Genomic DNA, 17,950 nt, shown 5'->3' on the forward strand with positions numbered 1-17,950 from the left:
TATAAGATCTATTAGTAAAAATTATAAATTATATCAAAAGATTTGAATAATTCATATTAAATCAATGAATTTCTCTGTAATTCTTTTTCTACTATCTTAAATATTAGTATCTAAATTCATCTTTCTTAATTAAACTTGTAACTTCGTGATCTCTTCTCTCTGTAGTGTCAGAATGATCAATTCTGCAATCAAGACAATCTATTGCTTCAATTCTAATCTTTTGATTTGCTCCTAATTGAATATTAGTAGGAATCACACCACCTGTCTGAGTCCTTCTCATTCTAAAGATTTTTGTTTTGCTAGAATCTATATACATTTTCCATTTTCGCTTATGGAATCTATGAAATATCATCTTCCCTTCAATATTTAAATCAGAATCTAAGTATAAAGGAGAATTTCTTTTTACTCCAGAAAATCTATTAGATGTATCAAGAATCTCATGCATTGCTTCACATGAATTCTCTAGTATTTGTTTTGCAATATTTGATCTTATGAACTTCTCCTAAAGATTAATAATAAAAAAGATAAGCATATTTTATTCAATTTAATTAGTTATTTTTCATGAATTGTTTTTTTTTACCAAGAATTAAAATAAACTTACATTTTGTAATTGGTTAAGGACTTCTGAAAGACACTGTTTTTAATTTTAAAAATAGAGAAAAAAAAATATCAATGAATAGTAACTTCATCTTTAATCTTAAGCTGTCCCATTTCCTATGGGAATTCTGAACTTACATGTATAACTCTAGTCTTCAACAATGCATCCTTCATAGCTCCTTAATAAGAAAATTCTTGAAAAAAAATGTTATACCGAATTGGTCTCAACCAACAGATTTATTGAAACCAAATTTGAAAAGGATTATTTCCTACGTAAATATTAAACCCAAAATAAACCCTGTATAAGAATACATAGCCCGCCTAAACATGTGGGGGGAATAATTAAAAATAACTTAAAAGGGAAATTAAAAGGAGAGAAAAAAGAGCAAAAATTTCATATAAAATAATTCATAAAACTTGCAATTGAATCTACTTTTTCACAGACATAATCATTGAATTAATATCGTCATTACTCTGTGAGGCTTTTTCTAAAAGACTCATATACTGCATTATATTTGATTTATTAGTTTCTGCAATTCTTCCACACACAATAATTTCCTCAATAATTATGTGAGCCTTATCCAAATTAAACATAATATCCAGTTCACACTAATAATAATTTAGTTAGAATCGAATTTTTGAATGTAATTGATTTAATAAAAAAAACTTACCACATTCTCAAAATATTTATCTAAAGTCTCTACAATAAAGTGTATAAGTTCATAATATGATAGTTCATTCTAATAGATTATTTAAAATGTATTGGAAAAGAATGATTTTTGATAGCAATTTTATTAGGTGAAATTAGGATAATATTATTAATGATAATAAAAGAAAAATAGTAAATAAAGATTTTATGTGTAAGTAGAAGAATAAAACTTACCACTGTGTTAGAATTCTCAAGTCCCATTATAAAATATAACGATGCATATCTCCTAAAAACAATCTAATATTTAATTATAGAGAAACATTTAAACTTGGGGTATTAAAACGAAAGAAATAAAACTCACCTTATAGTTATTAAACTCAATAAATGGGCATTGATTTTCCCCCTTTAATAAGCATTTTCTTATTAACTGTCCTTCTAGAATAAATCTTTCCTCTTTTGAAACATGCGTATAGTACTGGCTCAGTCTGATTTGACCCTGTTTGTTAACGAGTAATAAGAACTTAAGCATTCTTCACACAAATATATGTATAAATAACAATTGATTAAGTTGATATTTTTTGTTCTATTATCATTAAAAACTTAATTAAAAAAATTTCAATATTTTTCTTTAGTTAAAAATATGAATTTCTTGAATAAATTAATAACACAATTGACCCGCGCGCGGGCACAAGCCCCCTCACGGAGTTGGCAGAAAAGATGCGTAAATAAAAGGGATAAGGAAAATTGAAGAAAAATAAATAATAGAAATTAGAAAAATAAAGAGGCAGATATATAGATGCAAATATAAGAAAGGTTATTTGATTTAGGAAATATATTAGAATATCTCAATAAAGTTTCTGAGGAAGTTTATGCATTCAGAAAGTAGAAAAATATATGTATAAACATTGTGGGAACTTAATCAGAATTGAAAGACTCTGTAAAGTTCTTAGAGGGAGTAGATGAAAATTAATCTAACAATTCAAGAAGTTGATAAGAGCCTGGGAAAAAGGTAATGCAGTCCTGTGGGAAAAGATTAGATAGTCTGGAAGAAAAGATACATGCAGAACAGGCTATTATATTCAGAAGGAGACTATGAGGACTCTTTTTTAAGCGGAGTTGTTGGTCTAGATACCGGATCAAATGGTTCAGGCAATTCTTCTAGAAGAGCTAATCAAGGGGGAGCAGCAGGGGGAACTGAATCAGGAGGGATTGGACTTTATGACAGTAGAATATCTAATAAAGGCGGCGCATATTATTCTTCAGAAATTAATCATGGATTACCAAGTATGAGTGGTGGTAGATCATCTGTTGGCTATTATGATCATTTTGGTGGGGTTGGATCAGGACATTTGGATAGTGGCTTAGGGGCTTTAGGAGCAGACTTGAGAGTTGGACAAGCTCCATGGGGATGGGAAACATATACAAGTTATAATATGATTGGCTTGTTTTCTTCCCATACTAATAATAAGAAAATTAGGCCCTTTATTTCTTCAATTTATTGTGATCCATTTTATGAGCTCCTTTGGCTTGGATGGACAAATGGATTTCTGAGTTCATTCAGATTTCCCCACTGTAGTAGATATACAGCATTTCCAGTAGGAATAGCTGATTCTGCAAATGGGGGTGGACTTGTCAGAGATAATGTGATTTACATGGGATTTCCATCATCTTCGCACTTATATACAGTGACTAATAGTGGAATAGGTGTCTATTCCAGAGGAGGAGCACCAATATCTTCTCATTCATATAATACACTAACCAATGAAAAACAACAAAGCTCAAAAATACTGTGTTGTGATTCAAATAGATATCAGTCTTATATGATGAGTAGTCATCCAATCATTGGTATTGGAACAGGAAAAGGTGTGTCAATCCTAGATTTACAGCAAGTACGGCCAATTCACAGTATTCCATATAGTGGAAGTATTAGCTGTATTAAAAGCTCAGCAAGTTCCTCAAGTTTTATTGTTGGAGGAGTAAATATGCTTGGAATTGCTGATACAAGACTTCCAAGATTAGGACATACTATTCAGATACATCCTACTAATTCAGGACAAAATGAGACATTGGTTTCAGGATTAGCAGTTAATGAATACACAGTAGCAATAATTACCAGTACAATCTCAAATAGGAAGATATCGTCGGATGAACTTTTAAGTTCTGTTGGAGGAGTTTGTGGACTTCCTGTGCTTGATTTAATTAGAATCCATCCTGGAGAAGTTTCTACTTCACCAGAAATGATGGTTTATAAGAAGAACTTAGATTTGACAAACATGATGAGGGATTCTGTAGTTAGATTATATGATACCAGAAAATTCAGACCAAGAAAAAATATCTCATTTTCTCCAGGACCAATAAACATTGCTTGGAGTGACAATTCACTGGCCATTTCAGCAGGAACTGCTACTACACCTGATTTTGAGGATTTATACGTTATTGGAAATAATGGACAGTGGCAAATCTACCACTCTAATATAGACCAAATGGAATTCTATGCTACTCCATCTGTTCCTTTATCGAATCTTAATTTTAGCTCTTCTAGCAATTACTTAATATTGGCTGATACTTCTGGGTCAATCCACACTATGCAGAGACCTCATACAAATGGAGGAATAACTTCTTCATCTTCAATTCAAGCAAATACTTCATCGAACACCAATATTAGTACAAGCAACACAAAACTAGAACAGCAACAAATCACAGGCTCAGGAATTTCTGGAGGTGGTATTGGTGGTGGAATGGGTTCAAGTTCAGCTTACAATCACCAAAACCATCAACACTCTTTTAGCGTCTTCCATTCTTATCCTCTTCCTAATCTAAATATACCAGGAGCAAACATTGGAGGAGGTTACAGTAGACAAATGAATACTTCTCTATATAACTACTCATATGTGAAATCAATTCAAACTCTAATGGGAATAGCCTCCAATCCTGTAACTAAGCCTGTCACTCATAATGTTGGACACCCAACAATACCTAACCTTACAGTTGCACTCAGATATCTTCAAGGACGTCCTGTTGTTGCTTACGACTCTCTAAATTCAGTTGGGATTCCTCCTATTCTTGAAAAGCTACATAATGGAAAGCTTAATATTAGAGAAGATAACCTACTTAGCTTTAACAACAAGTTTGATATTGACCAAATTCGTAAAATTCAAACAGAATTTGGCTGGAATACCTACAAATCATCTGATGAAGTCCCACATGGACTTACTATAGTTAAAGCTAGAACAATTTCCCGACAAACAGATTCTTCACTTGGTCTCAATATTAGCACATCCAATCTCCCTGGACCTCAGAACTCTGCAATAAGGAGCCCGCCTAACGTGGGAAGCATGCAAGGTTTAGTGCATGCAATGGGGGGCATTAATAAGCAGAGTGGAATTCAGTCAAACACAAGAGAACACAATGAAGGTGGAGAGGTCCGACACAGTCACTCTAGCGGAGCTTTGGCATTTTCTGTGGAGTATATCCGTGAAGTTCGACCAGAGATGGACCATTATAAACTAAAAGCATTGGATTTTAGAATGGTTGACTTTATAAAGGCTGCTATTAACCCCGATACGACTAAATACAGAAACAATAACTTGGTTTATGGTATCCCTCTTCTTTGTCTTAGAGGCTCTATGCCAATTTGGTATTATCGCAAGAAGAAGAATATGTCTCTTTATGCATTTGGAGGTACTCAAGGCTCTTCAGGTGAAAATTCTCACACAAAAAGCCTTTCCTTAGTCCCTGTTAAATTCCATTATAAACCAAGATTGAACCCAAATAGGCGGGAAAAATTGAAGAACAGAAGGATGATGGGTGGAGGTACTTCAATTGAGAATTCAACTGCAGGAACTTCGGGCCAAGGTGTTGCTCATACACCAGGAGCTTTGGGAAATATGGGTACTAGTTCATCCCTTCCTAATGGAGGGGATGCTCAAACAGTTTCGAGAGCAGAGGATGACCAATCTTCAATTGGAGAAGGGTTGGTTTCAATAGAATTTGATAACGATACTTTGGACTTTACTCAACCATTCTTTATGTTACTTTCTTTTATTCCAAAGCTTTCATATGATATCCTTCTTGCTCATGTGCCAGGCTGTACCTCAGAATTTTGTCTTGCTTGTGAGCTTGTTCATTTAACATTTATGTTGTACAGTTGCAAGTTTAATTTAAAAAATGGAAAAGGACGAAATCCCGACTTATTTCCATGCGTAATACTCAATTCAATCTATACATTAAACATGTTAAGAACTGTTAGGCATATACCAGAAATAAAACAGCTTGGGATAGATTCCGAGGATAGTCAACAAAGTCTAGTAGGGGCTCCTGGAGTTGGAGGAGGATCTGTGAATAGTAATGGCTCTTTGGGAGGTACTGGGGTTGGTGAATTAAAATTTGGTGGAGTTGGATCAGGAAGTCCAACTGGTGGATTCGATGATATTAACTTTAATGGAATGTCTTTATTGAGTCACTTACCACAAGCAGCTTTCAACCAGATTCGGAAGACAGAGATCTTTTGGAAGTTCTTCTTGGAGAATTTGAAAGGTGATATGATGAATAAAACAAATTTTAATCCAAATACTGAAAGGATAATCGATGAGCAAGGAACAATTACTCCTGACCAATTTGGAGGTACAAGTGAGAATTGTATTCTTGAAAAGTTGATAGATTCTCTTTTCAATATTGAGGTTACAACAATCAGTAGTTGTGTACAAGCTAAACATGCATTTAAATCAACACAGATTGTCACATATTTAGATATACCAGCAAATCATTTATTAGCACAGAATTCTATACTGATAGGCCAGAAGTTGGATACATCTTCCAAAATGGGCCAGAAGGATGACCTAATTCTATCCCAGAAGCTGAAATCTGAGAAATTTTTGAAGGCCTTGAATTCCAACTTACTGAGGATCATTGCCGGAAGAAGCTTCTGTAAGGAATGTGGAATTTCAACTGCTTGTCAGCATGTTAGATGTATCACAAAGCTCCCTCAGCTTCTTGTTCTTTCTTGCAATATCCAGTCACTAAAACACTGGAATGAATATGGAGGTATGTCTCCTGAAGAACATGAAGAATTTGTCAAAAAGAACCAGGGAATAGGTGGAATTGGCTCTGGAACCAACCACGAACAACTTCCAAATACAGAATATTCAATACCTTTCGATATTCGATTCTCAAAGTTAAGAAAAGGGTTCAGTTCTCAGAATGGACGTGGTACTGGAGAGACATCAGGCGGAATAGATATTATCCAGGTTGATAAGACTACTGTATTTACAGAGGGTAGTATTGGACATAATGGTGAACGAGATAAAGAGTCCAAGTTAGACGACGAAAATCCCAATATGGGAGGAAACTACCAGGAATATGAGTTAGTTGCATTGATATTTGGAGTTTATCAGGGTTGTTCAATTCAGCTTCCATCAGGTACCCATTTTTGTATGTATGTTAAGCATAAGTTATTATTTAACGAAATGAATAATACACAAGATAAATGGTACATGATCAATGGATCTTCAATTCTTCCAGTAAATAACAAGAACGAGATTATTAATTTTACATCTTGTTGGAAACTTCCTACTTTCTTATTCTATTCAGACAAGAAAGGGAATTTATTGAATTACTTATTCAATAAATATCCATGTTTAGAATTTCAACTTGATTTGGCCCAAAGTGACTTGGATCTTTTAGTAAGAAAAGTTTCTGGTACTGATAATGATGATGAAGAATGCATTGATCAAGAAAAGGAGAAAGATTCTCTGAGTAAAGACGAAGGAATACCTGATCAAACCCCTGATAATAATTTAGAAACTAGCACTAATCTTGAATCAAGTCATTTAACCCAGAATATTTCTGAAATGGAGATTTTAGATATTCATGGTATTAAATTTAAGATACCTTGGAAGTATCCAAAAATAATACATGAACACGTAATACAACAACTAGAATCAATAATAAAGCTAATTAAAAACGAACAGAATCTTTCAGAAAATCCAGATCCTAGTCAAATCAATGATCAGTCTCCATTCACAACTAGAGAACTTTCAAATCTTTGCTTAAATTACTTTGTAAGATATCCATTTTCTAAAGGACTTTTGAAGAAACCAAAAGAAATTAATGAAAGATTTATAAATACTCCTAGTCATTCAGAATTTATTCAAAATTCTCCAATGATTGTTGCACTGGATTCAGAGTATGTTGCTTTAGATGTTGAACAATCTGTTGTAAGATCTGATGGAACAAAAGAAATCTTGAAAAAATCTCAATTATCTTTGGCAAGAGTTTCAATTGTACGTTGTGGAAAGATATCATTAACGGGAGCTAATGATAATGTTGAAATTGATAATAAAAAAGGACTGATAATGGACCACTATGTATCTTACGGATCAAATAGTCAACAACCTAGAGATTATTTGACAAAATATTCAGGAGTGAGACCTGGAGATTTGGATCCTAAAACTTCATCTCATTTTCTTACCAGTAAATCTTGTATACTTAAGAAACTTCAGTTCTTGGTAGATGCTGGTGTAGTATTTATTGGACATGCACTCCCAAGTGACTTTAAAATAATTAATATTTATGTTCCTCCATTTCAAATTATTGATACTGTTGAGATTTACAGACTCCCTGATGAAAGATATATCAGTCTTAAATTTTTGGCCAAGTTTGTACTGAACAAGAATATCCAAACTGAGGTCCATGATTCTATCGTTGATGCTAAAACTGCACTCGAGCTTTTCTTAAAGCACCTTTCTTTAAAGAAGAGCGGATCTTGGAATGATTTCCTTAGTTTCCTTTATTCAAAAGGTCATTCTGTTGACTGGAAGATTGAAGCTATTGAAAACTCAAATTTTGAGCATAATTAAAACAAAGCATGTTATCGTCATTTAAAAATCTAATTCAGCCTGAGATTGGATTAAGTAGAATAAAGACATAATACAGGTTATGCTACGTTTTGTTTTAATAGGCTCAACAATTTAACTTATTTTTATTACGATTCCTTACTCTAAATCATTAATTTTTGACTGGAAAATTGTCTCAAGCATAATTTAATAGTCTTCATATTGGCTTTATTGATTTTAATAATTATGACCAATTTACTTTCAAATCTTATTAATTTAGTCTTTATATCTTATATTAATTAAATATAAACCAATTTAAATTTTTGTTTTCTTTCTTTTTTTATTTCTTCCTTTTTTCTCTTTAAATTATTGTTAAAAATAACACCTATACCGTCCTTTGTAGACCACATGCATCGCAAAGTGGCGCCAACATGCGCGCGGAAATTTGTTTGTCATTTTGGACTTGGAGGAGGGGAGGAAAAAAAAGTGAATATTACAAGATTAAAAAGAATGTATAATTTGATCAATAAAAAACAATATAAAAGGGATTGAGATTAAGTAAAAGTAATAGAGCTGGCTTAAGGTGAGAAACAAATGAAAAGTAAGGAAAAAGGATTAATAAGTGAAGAAAATGAAGAGGTTCCAGTAATATTATTAAGAAAACTAACAAAAAATGAGACAATTTTAAGTCTAGAATTTATCAAGAATGATAGTAATTTAATATCTGGAAATATTTCCGGAGTTTTGGATATTTGGGATTTAGAGATCATGAGATGTTCTTCAAGTATAAATATGAAATTTGATTCACCTATTATTAAAACTATTTATGATGAAAAAAAGGAAATTATATATGTACAAAATAGAAAAGGTGAGATTTATTTGGTAGATAATACTGAAAATTTTAAAAAATTGGATTTAAATGATATTTATTATTCACTTGCAAAAATGATCATTCTTCCTACTAGAGAAAGTATAATTTTTCCAAGAAAAAATGATCTTTTATTAAAAAATATTAATAATTCGAAACATGATGATATTCAATTCAATTATCCAACTGAAAAAAGTGACAAACTTATTGAAGTTGAATCTCTTAATGATCATTCTGTATTATTAGGTTTTGAATCAGGAAATGTTGTTATTTGGGATTTAAGAAAACCTGATTCTCATGTATATATGAATAATGTAACACAAAATTCTCCAATATTATCTATGAAAAGATCTTTTAATCGTATTTGGATATCTACATTTGATTCAAAACTTCGTGTTTTTAATAGAAATTGTTTTGATTATCCAATTAAAGAAATTGACTCTTTAAATGTTGTTGATAAAATTTCTGTACGTTCAGATTCTCTTATTACAGTTACATCCAATACACTAAATACAAACATGGATATTTTTGAAAATAAATCTTTAAATTATATTAAAACATTCAAATTTCATTCCACAGAAGTTAGTTCTATACAATTCTCAAACTCTTCAAATTTATTTGTTGCTTCATCAAATACTATTTCAATATGGGACTTACTATCGTAGTTACTAACCTCAATACTATAACTATTACTATTACTATCACTACTAAATTAAAAACAATATTTATACTAACATCACTATTAATATTACCGTCACTGTTTCTATTCCTGCCTATATTTCTACTACTGTCGATATTTCCATTAATATTTACCATTTAATTTAATTCTTAAAACTACCCAAAACCCCTCAATCCATTAAAATCTCTAAAACACATATTCTAAAGCTTTTTATAACCTAAACCTTATTTTGATTCATTTAAAATAAATTAAAAAAGAAAGAGAACAAATATTCACAAATAACAACGGAAATTTTTTTAAAAAAATTATTTAAATAAAAAACAAGCTTCATCTCACTTTTCTTGCTACTATTAATTGTAATTAATATTCATTAAAAATTTGCCACGTCACTTTTACCGCCATTCCCCACAAGTGGCGCTTCTTCCGTTGTATTGGAAATTAAATTAAATATAGAGTTTTTATTATGTTTATAATTCAAATCATCATAATCAAAATTTGATAAAAGTTCAAGTTGTTTAATTATTTGATTAATTTGTAAACTTGATGGTCTGGAATATGAGTTAATATCTGAATTATAATTTGAAACTACTTTTGAATTTTTTGGTTTATGTACAAGGCAAGGAAATAAATCAATTGTATGAGATTCGTTCATCTTCTCTTCAATTATATCCAAATTGTTTAAATCTTCTGAATTCTTTAATTCTCTTAATTCATCTTTTATGTTATAATAATCTAAAAGAAGTTCTTGATCTTGACTTGGAAGTTGTTCTTCTGATAGAAAAACTAAAATCATCCAGTCAAATTCTGCTTGAATCTCTTTTAATCTTCTTTTAAAATTATTAGATTTTTGCCTTATTAAATTATCCTCATTATTATATTTACTATTATCATTTCCATTCTTACTTTCAAATTCCTTCTTTGCTAAACTTAAAAATTTTGTCCATCCTTGTTTACTTTCACAAAATATTATCCCAAAAGTATCATTTAATGATGATTTATTTCTAAATGTATTTAATAAACTTACTGAATCTTTATTTATTACAAGATTTTTTGGATTTGAACCAATTATTTGAATATTTGTAAAACTATCTATTTTTAACTTTGTATTTTGTAAATTACTATAATTACTTACAAGTCTTGAAAATAATCCCTTCTTTAAATTTGGTAAACATTTATCATTTATTAAATTTGAATCAATTGAATCCAAATTTATTACTATTGGATTCTCAAACAAATTTTTTGGCATACTTAATAACTTTTTTAAATATGTATATGAATTATTTATTAATATTTTATAATTTGTTATTGATATATTCATTGCAGGTAAATCCCTTAATTCAATACTATTCTTATTCAATATTGGTTTAAAAAATAAATAAATTAATAATTCTTGCCAAAAAATTTCCCATTCTGATTCATTATTTAAACATTTATTATTATTAATATTTGTATTTATTTCATTATTATTTGATACTTTTGTTTCAAATATACCTTTCATCTCATTCCAATGATCTAAAAATTCATATTTTAAAATATCATCACCATATTCATCATAAACTTCTTTTTTATTTGGATTACTTAAAAATTCATAAGATTCTTGAACTTGTCTAAATTTTATTAAACTCTTTTCTTTTTGTTCATCATTCTCTGATCTTTGTTTATCAGGATGTAATTTAGAAGCTTTTTTTCTATATGCTTTCTTAATATTTTCTATACTACTTCCAGGTTGAAGTTCTAATATATCATAATATTATAAGAAATTAAAACTCTTCTATTTAATATTTTTAATTCATCATTTTCTAAATAATTATCTTTTATTTTACTTCTTTTCTTATATTTATCTTGATTATCATCTTCATCATTTTCTTCCTCATCAGATATTATTAATTCCCTTCTTTTTAATACACTATTTTGGCTTCTTAATGTTTTAACATAATCTGATTTTGTCTTTGAATCATTACTAACAATGCTTGGAGAATAACTTATTTTACTTAAAATATCATCTTGTTTACTTTTATTATTTATACTATTATTACTATTACTACTACTAGTACTTGTAATACTAGCTAAACTTTTATTATTTAATTCTTCTATAATATCATTATTTTTGTAAAATCTACTAATTCCTATTTCGAATTCTTTAAATTTTTGACTTTCTTTATTTAATATATTCTCAAAATTATTCCTTTCAACATTTCTAGATTTTTGATAATCTTTTAGTCTCTTTGTAAACATTATTATATAATAATAGCCTTATTTTTTTTTTCTCCATAACTCACATTATTAGATTTTTCATTTATTATAAAATTATTATTATTATTACACTTATTTCATAATATTTATATATTATTATATCTCTTTTTTACTTTTTCCCTCCTTATCCCCATTTTTTCTTACTTCATATTAACATGCTCTTTTTTGTGCATCGCCGTCTCGTCTCGTCTCGAAAAGTTGCATACCGGTATTTAAGACAAAAATTTTTTTTTACAAAAAAAAAAAAAAAATTCAAGTTAATTGAATGCAAGTAAATAAATATTAATATAAATATATATATGTATTTGTATTGTATATGTATGAAATATATATATATATATTTATACATATTTATATATTATATGTTTATGCATAAATATATGTGTTTATATGTATGAAGTTAATGCATGCATATATATGATACTAAAGTGAGGAAAAAAGGAATAAATAGAAAGAAAGTAAATAATATTAGATATTGGGGTTATATAAGTAAAGGATTAAAGGTGATAATTTGGTAAATAATTCCAATAAAACACGGAATTTGTAAGATCTTTTCTTTTTTTTTTTTTAATAAAAAAACTGTAATGGAGTTCAATTATGTATAGAATATATTGATCATCGAAAAAAAATAGAGATTATTTAATTTAATATTATAATTAGAGTTTTTTTTAATTAACTAAATATAAAATGAATTATAATAATAACAGAGCAATAGAGCTCAGTAAAATACTTAAAGATGAACAAGAATGGATAAGAACTAGAAAAGAGTCTCAATCAACTTTAATAATAGTTTCTTTGGAACTTCCTGTTAAAGTAGTTCGTTTAGAAAAGATGGAATTTAATAATGATATAGATCATATTAATAATAATAATAATAATAATAATAATAATGACAAGAAAAAGCTTAGATTTGAACTAAAATCTTCCCAACATTCATTAATGAGAACTTTACATGGCCATAGAAATGAATTATCAAAAACTGTAAAATTTATTGGTTGGCCTGGTATCCATATAGAAAAAGAAGATGAAAAAGAAGAAATTAGAGAATTACTTGAGAGTATTGATTGTATTCCAGTATTTCCTCCAGAAAATGAATTCAAATCTTTTAATGAATTTTGTCAATTATTTTTATGGCCACTATTTCATAATGTATTAAATCCTGAAGAATTAAGTAATGCTCCTTTTGATCATGAAGAATGGAGAAGATATCATCAAATGAATATGTTATGGTCATCAGTAATTACTCCAATAGTTTCTCCTGAACATATGGATATGGTTTGGATTAATGATTATCATTTACTTTTATTATGTCAATATTTAACAAGAAGAGTAAAAGGAGTAAATATTGGATTATTTCTTCATATTCCATTTCCATCATTTGAAATTTTTAGATGTCTTCCAGTTAGAGAAGAATTATTAAGAAGTATATTAATGGCAGATTTGATAGGTTTTCATTTTTTTCCATATGCAAAGCAATTCTTATCATCATGTAAACGTCTTCTTGGATTAGATCATTATTTTAAACCTGGTGGATTAATTGGAATAGATAAAACAACAGCTTCAAGTAGTAGATCAGTAAAATCAAATAATAGTTTAGATCCAGAATTTAATAAACAAGAGACAATTGTTAGAATAGGTCATGTACATATACAATGTAATGATATTCTTCAAAGTATTGCTTCAAATCATGAGATCTTAAAAAGATCTCAAGAGATTAGGAATAAATACAAGAACCATTATATTTTTGTATCAATAGATAGGCTTGATCAATTGAGTGGATTACAACTTAAACTTAAAGCTTTTGATAATTTTCTTCAGAACTATCCATATATTAAAGAAGAGCAACCAGTTGTTTTGATTCAATATATTTTTCCAACAAATACTTTAACACTTGAGAAGAGAGATCGACTAATTCAATCATTAGTAAATCTTTCAAATGAAATAAATCAAAAACATTCAAAATCTTCAGAATCACTTGGAAAACCAGTAATAGAGTTAAAATATGGTTCAATAACTCAAGAGGAGAAATACTCTTTATTTCTTTCTGGAGATTGTCTTTTTGATACAAGTGTTAGAGATGGATTGAATTTGAATCCATTTGAATATATTATTTGTAAAGATGATTCATTATCTCTTTTGAACTCAAATTCATTGAAGAATAATGGTCATAAGATTATTGGGAATGGAGTTAGTGACACTTCTTCTTCAAGTGGTAATAGCAGTAGTAGTAGTAGTAGTAGTAGTAGTAGCAGTTCAGAGTATGGTGAATCCAGTGGAAATGATGATCGAATAATGAGAAAAACAAAAATAATTGGAGGATATGGAATTGGTGGGGATAAAACAGTAATATCTGGTCCATTTTGTAGACTTAAAGGCCAAAATAGTTTGCCTTCTTTGATAATATCAGAGTTTACAGGATGTTCAAATACCCTCTCCAGTCCTTATAGAGTAAATCCTTGGAATATGATGAATGTAGTTGAAACTTTAGATAAGACTGTTTATTGCCAAAAGGGAATCTTTCAAGAAAAAAGACACCATTGGAATATGGACAAGGCGTATCTTTTATCTCATAGTACTGTAAACTGGGCCAAGGAATTCATTATGGATTTATACATCTTTTCCGAAAGAAAGAAGAATGAAATGCTTCATTTCTATAATACAACTTTTGGAATTGGTCCATCTTTGATGGATTTTCGAATTAATCTTAATTCTCAACATCTTAGTCTTAACTTGCTTTCCCAAGTGTACAAAAAAGCTGATAAAACTGGTGGTTTGAAACTTTTCCTTCTTGATAACGAAGGAACACTTACTCCAGATTTTAGACACTTTTTCGATAAGATTAATTCCTCTTCTAACTTTTACAGTAACTCCGGATTTGGGCCTGAAGTCAGGACTGGAGCTGGGGTTGGGGTTGGGGTTGGATTTGGAGCTAGGGTTGGAGCCAGAGCAGGAAATAGAGCCGTATCTGTAGTTGAGCATGGAGTTGGAGTTGGAGCTGTACATGGAAGTTTGTCTTCGTCCATAGGAGCTAACCAAGAAAAAAGGAAGGAAAATAATGAAAGAAAGTCTGAAAAGAATAACCAATCTGTTCTTGAAATGAATCCAAGCCTTTCTAAATGCTGTGGTGGAGATGAAAACTTTAACGTTAGCAAACAAGTAGAAGGTACTATTGAGCATAGTTTAGTTACATGCACTCCGAAAATTATAAAGTCCAAATCAAGAGATACTGAGACTTCTTTGGAAGAAAATTTATCTCCCTCTGCTATACAAGTTTATTCAAATTCTTCAGTTTCTTCCTCCTCTACTCCTTTATCTTGTCAATCCAATGAATATGCTGCCTTTAATATCAATAGCAACTGTACCAGTATTGAAGCTTTAAATTTAGAAAACTCCTTTTCTAACACCAGTATTTCCAGTATAATCAATAACAATGTACCCATTGCTAATCCTGGAATAGTTAATGAAGAAAAGGATAGATGTGTTGAAATTAGAAAATGCATGGACAAAAATAATACCAGTAGAATTCAAAGTATAAATGAAAGAGAATGCTCACCAGATTGTCATAAAGTAATGAATAATGGACCAATTTTTGAAGGTAATAATAAAAATGAGGAAGAAGATGAACAAAAGTTTGAAGACTTTTACTTGTTAAATGAAATCTCATGTGCTCCTCCGCCTCAAGTGATTGAAGCTCTCAAGAATTTATGTAGTTCTCCAAATAACATTATTATCATCTTTTCAGGAAGAGAAAGGCATCTTCTTGATGAATGGTTTGGAGATATAGACAATATTGGACTTTGTGCTGAGCATGGATATTATCTGAAACTCCCCAAATCGATTGATCCTATTCATCCTAACGTTTGGAGACAACTCAATATTGAATCTTCAACTGAAGATCGTCTTTCTTCCTCTTCTTCTTCCTCCTCAGCCATTTCTTCTTCCTCTTCTTTATCTGCTTCTTCCTCATCATCATCATCTTCTTCTTCTTCCTCCTCTTCCTCTTCCTCTTTTTCTTCTTCATCACTCTCATTCTCCTCATCTTATTCCTCTCCTTCACTAATGTACTCAGTAAACAAAAGTAATGGATCTGAATATAATTTATATGGTCCTTTAAAGGCGAGCTTTGACTCGGATTTAGGAAAGTATAAGGAAATTGGTGACCAAAAGACCAATTCTGTGCCTTTATTGCCAAACAAGCAACAAAAACTCCAGCAGCAGCAACAACAACAACAACAACAACAACAGCTGCAGTGCAATGTTTCAAATTGGAAAAATATAACCTTCCAGCTTATGGAACAGTATGTACTCAGAACTCAAGGATCTTATATAGAAAACAAAGGAACAGCTTTAGTATTCCAGTTCAAATATTGTGAGCCATACTTCGGAGCTTGGCAAGCTAAGGAGTTATCCAATTATCTTTCTGAATTATTAATAAACTTTCCAGTTAATGTGATTTCAGGAAATGATTTTGTAGAAGTTCGTCTTCAAGGTATCAATAAAGGAGTAGCTGTACAAGCAATTTTGAATCAAATTAATTCATTATCAAGAAATAATAATCATCATGAAAATAATGATGAAGAAGATGATTTAACAAAAAACAATGCAAGCCCAAATCTTTCATCTTCTTTTCACTCTCCTCCTCCTCTTGAAATGATACTCTGTATTGGAGACGATAGATCTGATGAAGATATGTTTTCTGTAGTTAATCATTTCTCAAAGTCTATTAACTCCAATCAAAATACTGAGCAAATTCCAGATTGTAAATCTTCAAAATGTGAAATCTTCAATGTTATAATTGGAAAACATACATCTCTTGCAAACTATTTCCTTTATTCTACTGAAGAAGTATCGGATATTCTCCAAACACTTACTTTATTTACATAGATATATTGTGAAATTTTTATTAAAATATACCCATTTTTATTATTAATTTGCATTCTAATTCATTACTTGAATATTTTTATAGATATATAATTATATACTTAGTTTGCTCTTCATTATCTCTTTAAAACTTTCCTTACAAATCTCCAAAACTACAAAATATGGTATACTCTTAAATTTACCCCATAACTTTGAAGAAACCACGTCATTACTATCCAAATAATCCTTCTTAAGACCACCTTTAACCTTATGAGAGTATCTAAAAGATGTAACTCCAACCAGAATTCTAGCAATATCTGCTGGAAAAATTACATCAAATTCTTCAAACCCTACATAATGTCCAAAATCTTGTCTTAAAGTTGCTTCTTCCTGTTTGGTATCGTCTTTTCTTCTTCTTTTAAAATCTTTCTGAAACTTGGAAGAAAAGTGAGATACTATTCTTTCTGTTGAAATTCGATAAGTTTCCCATTGTACTGGACTTAAATCATTAAGATAATTGCTTAATAAACTATTTATACCTGACTTTATACAAGAACTTATCTTCTGATATGCTTCCCTAATTTCCCTTCTTTCATTTAATCTTGTATTAATATCTTCATTTTGAAAATCCGATAATTGTGATCTTTCTTGTTTCAAAATTTCTATTGAATCTTTATCCTCTTCAACTTTTTTATTTATATCTTGACTTCCTATTAAAGAATCTAATTGAACTAACTCTCTCCCTCCCAATGCAAGATCTTGTAATAATTCCTGATTCCATTTTGTAATCCAAATCTCCTGTATCATCATTTCAAATGTATTATCTCCAAATGATTTATTATTAGAATTTCCAAAAATTAATTCTTTAATAAAACCACTAGAAATACCTTCTAAACTCTCATTAGAAATTGATTCTGAATTATGATATTCATTCACCTCTTGATCAAATAGCTTAAGATAAAGCTCAGATCTTTTATTACCAAAATAGGATTCAATAATAGAATCCTTACAACTTTTATCCATTCCAAATTTTTGAAATGAAAAATAAGCAATATCCAACTTCCAAAGTTCATTAGAATTACGATAAACCAACTCTTTATGTAAATCTTCAACTAAAATATCCAACCAATTTTCTTTAATTATTTCTGAATCAGATTCTAAAAATAAAGATTTAAAATCTCTTCTAGATTTAAATTCTTCCATATCTAAAA

At 29.8% G+C, this 17,950-nt stretch overlaps 6 protein-coding genes across 6 annotated transcripts; 3 read left to right on the forward strand and 3 right to left on the reverse strand.

Annotated features, from left to right (window-relative positions):
• Positions 1-103: 103 nt before the first annotated feature.
• Chro.80561 (hypothetical protein) lies at positions 104-445 on the reverse strand. Its single annotated transcript, XM_661955.1, has 1 exon — positions 104-445. One exon carries the CDS (start codon positions 443-445, stop codon positions 104-106), a length of 342 nt encoding a protein of 113 aa, XP_667047.1.
• Positions 446-2,304: 1,859 nt separating this feature from the next.
• Positions 2,305-8,103, forward strand: Chro.80562 (1200014O24Rik protein). Its single annotated transcript, XM_661956.1, has 1 exon — positions 2,305-8,103. The coding sequence occupies one exon, from the start codon at positions 2,305-2,307 to the stop codon at positions 8,101-8,103; it is 5,799 nt and encodes a 1,932-aa protein (XP_667048.1).
• A 570-nt stretch (positions 8,104-8,673) lies between these two features.
• On the forward strand, positions 8,674-9,612 carry Chro.80563 (hypothetical protein). Its single annotated transcript, XM_661957.1, has 1 exon — positions 8,674-9,612. One exon carries the CDS (start codon positions 8,674-8,676, stop codon positions 9,610-9,612), a length of 939 nt encoding a protein of 312 aa, XP_667049.1.
• Positions 9,613-9,996: 384 nt separating this feature from the next.
• On the reverse strand, positions 9,997-11,124 carry Chro.80564 (hypothetical protein). The annotated part of the gene is made up of 1 exon (XM_661958.1): positions 9,997-11,124. The coding sequence occupies one exon, from the start codon at positions 11,122-11,124 to the stop codon at positions 9,997-9,999; it is 1,128 nt and encodes a 375-aa protein (XP_667050.1).
• A 1,442-nt stretch (positions 11,125-12,566) lies between these two features.
• Positions 12,567-16,763, forward strand: Chro.80565 (trehalose synthase). The annotated part of the gene is made up of 1 exon (XM_661959.1): positions 12,567-16,763. One exon carries the CDS (start codon positions 12,567-12,569, stop codon positions 16,761-16,763), a length of 4,197 nt encoding a protein of 1,398 aa, XP_667051.1.
• Positions 16,764-16,853: 90 nt separating this feature from the next.
• On the reverse strand, positions 16,854-17,942 carry Chro.80566 (hypothetical protein). The annotated part of the gene is made up of 1 exon (XM_661960.1): positions 16,854-17,942. One exon carries the CDS (start codon positions 17,940-17,942, stop codon positions 16,854-16,856), a length of 1,089 nt encoding a protein of 362 aa, XP_667052.1.
• Between the last annotated feature and the right edge of the window lie 8 nt (positions 17,943-17,950).

This window comes from Cryptosporidium hominis (genome assembly GCF_000006425.1).
Source record: "Cryptosporidium hominis TU502 chromosome 8 CHRO018187, whole genome shotgun sequence".
NCBI lineage: Eukaryota > Apicomplexa > Conoidasida > Eucoccidiorida > Cryptosporidiidae > Cryptosporidium > Cryptosporidium hominis.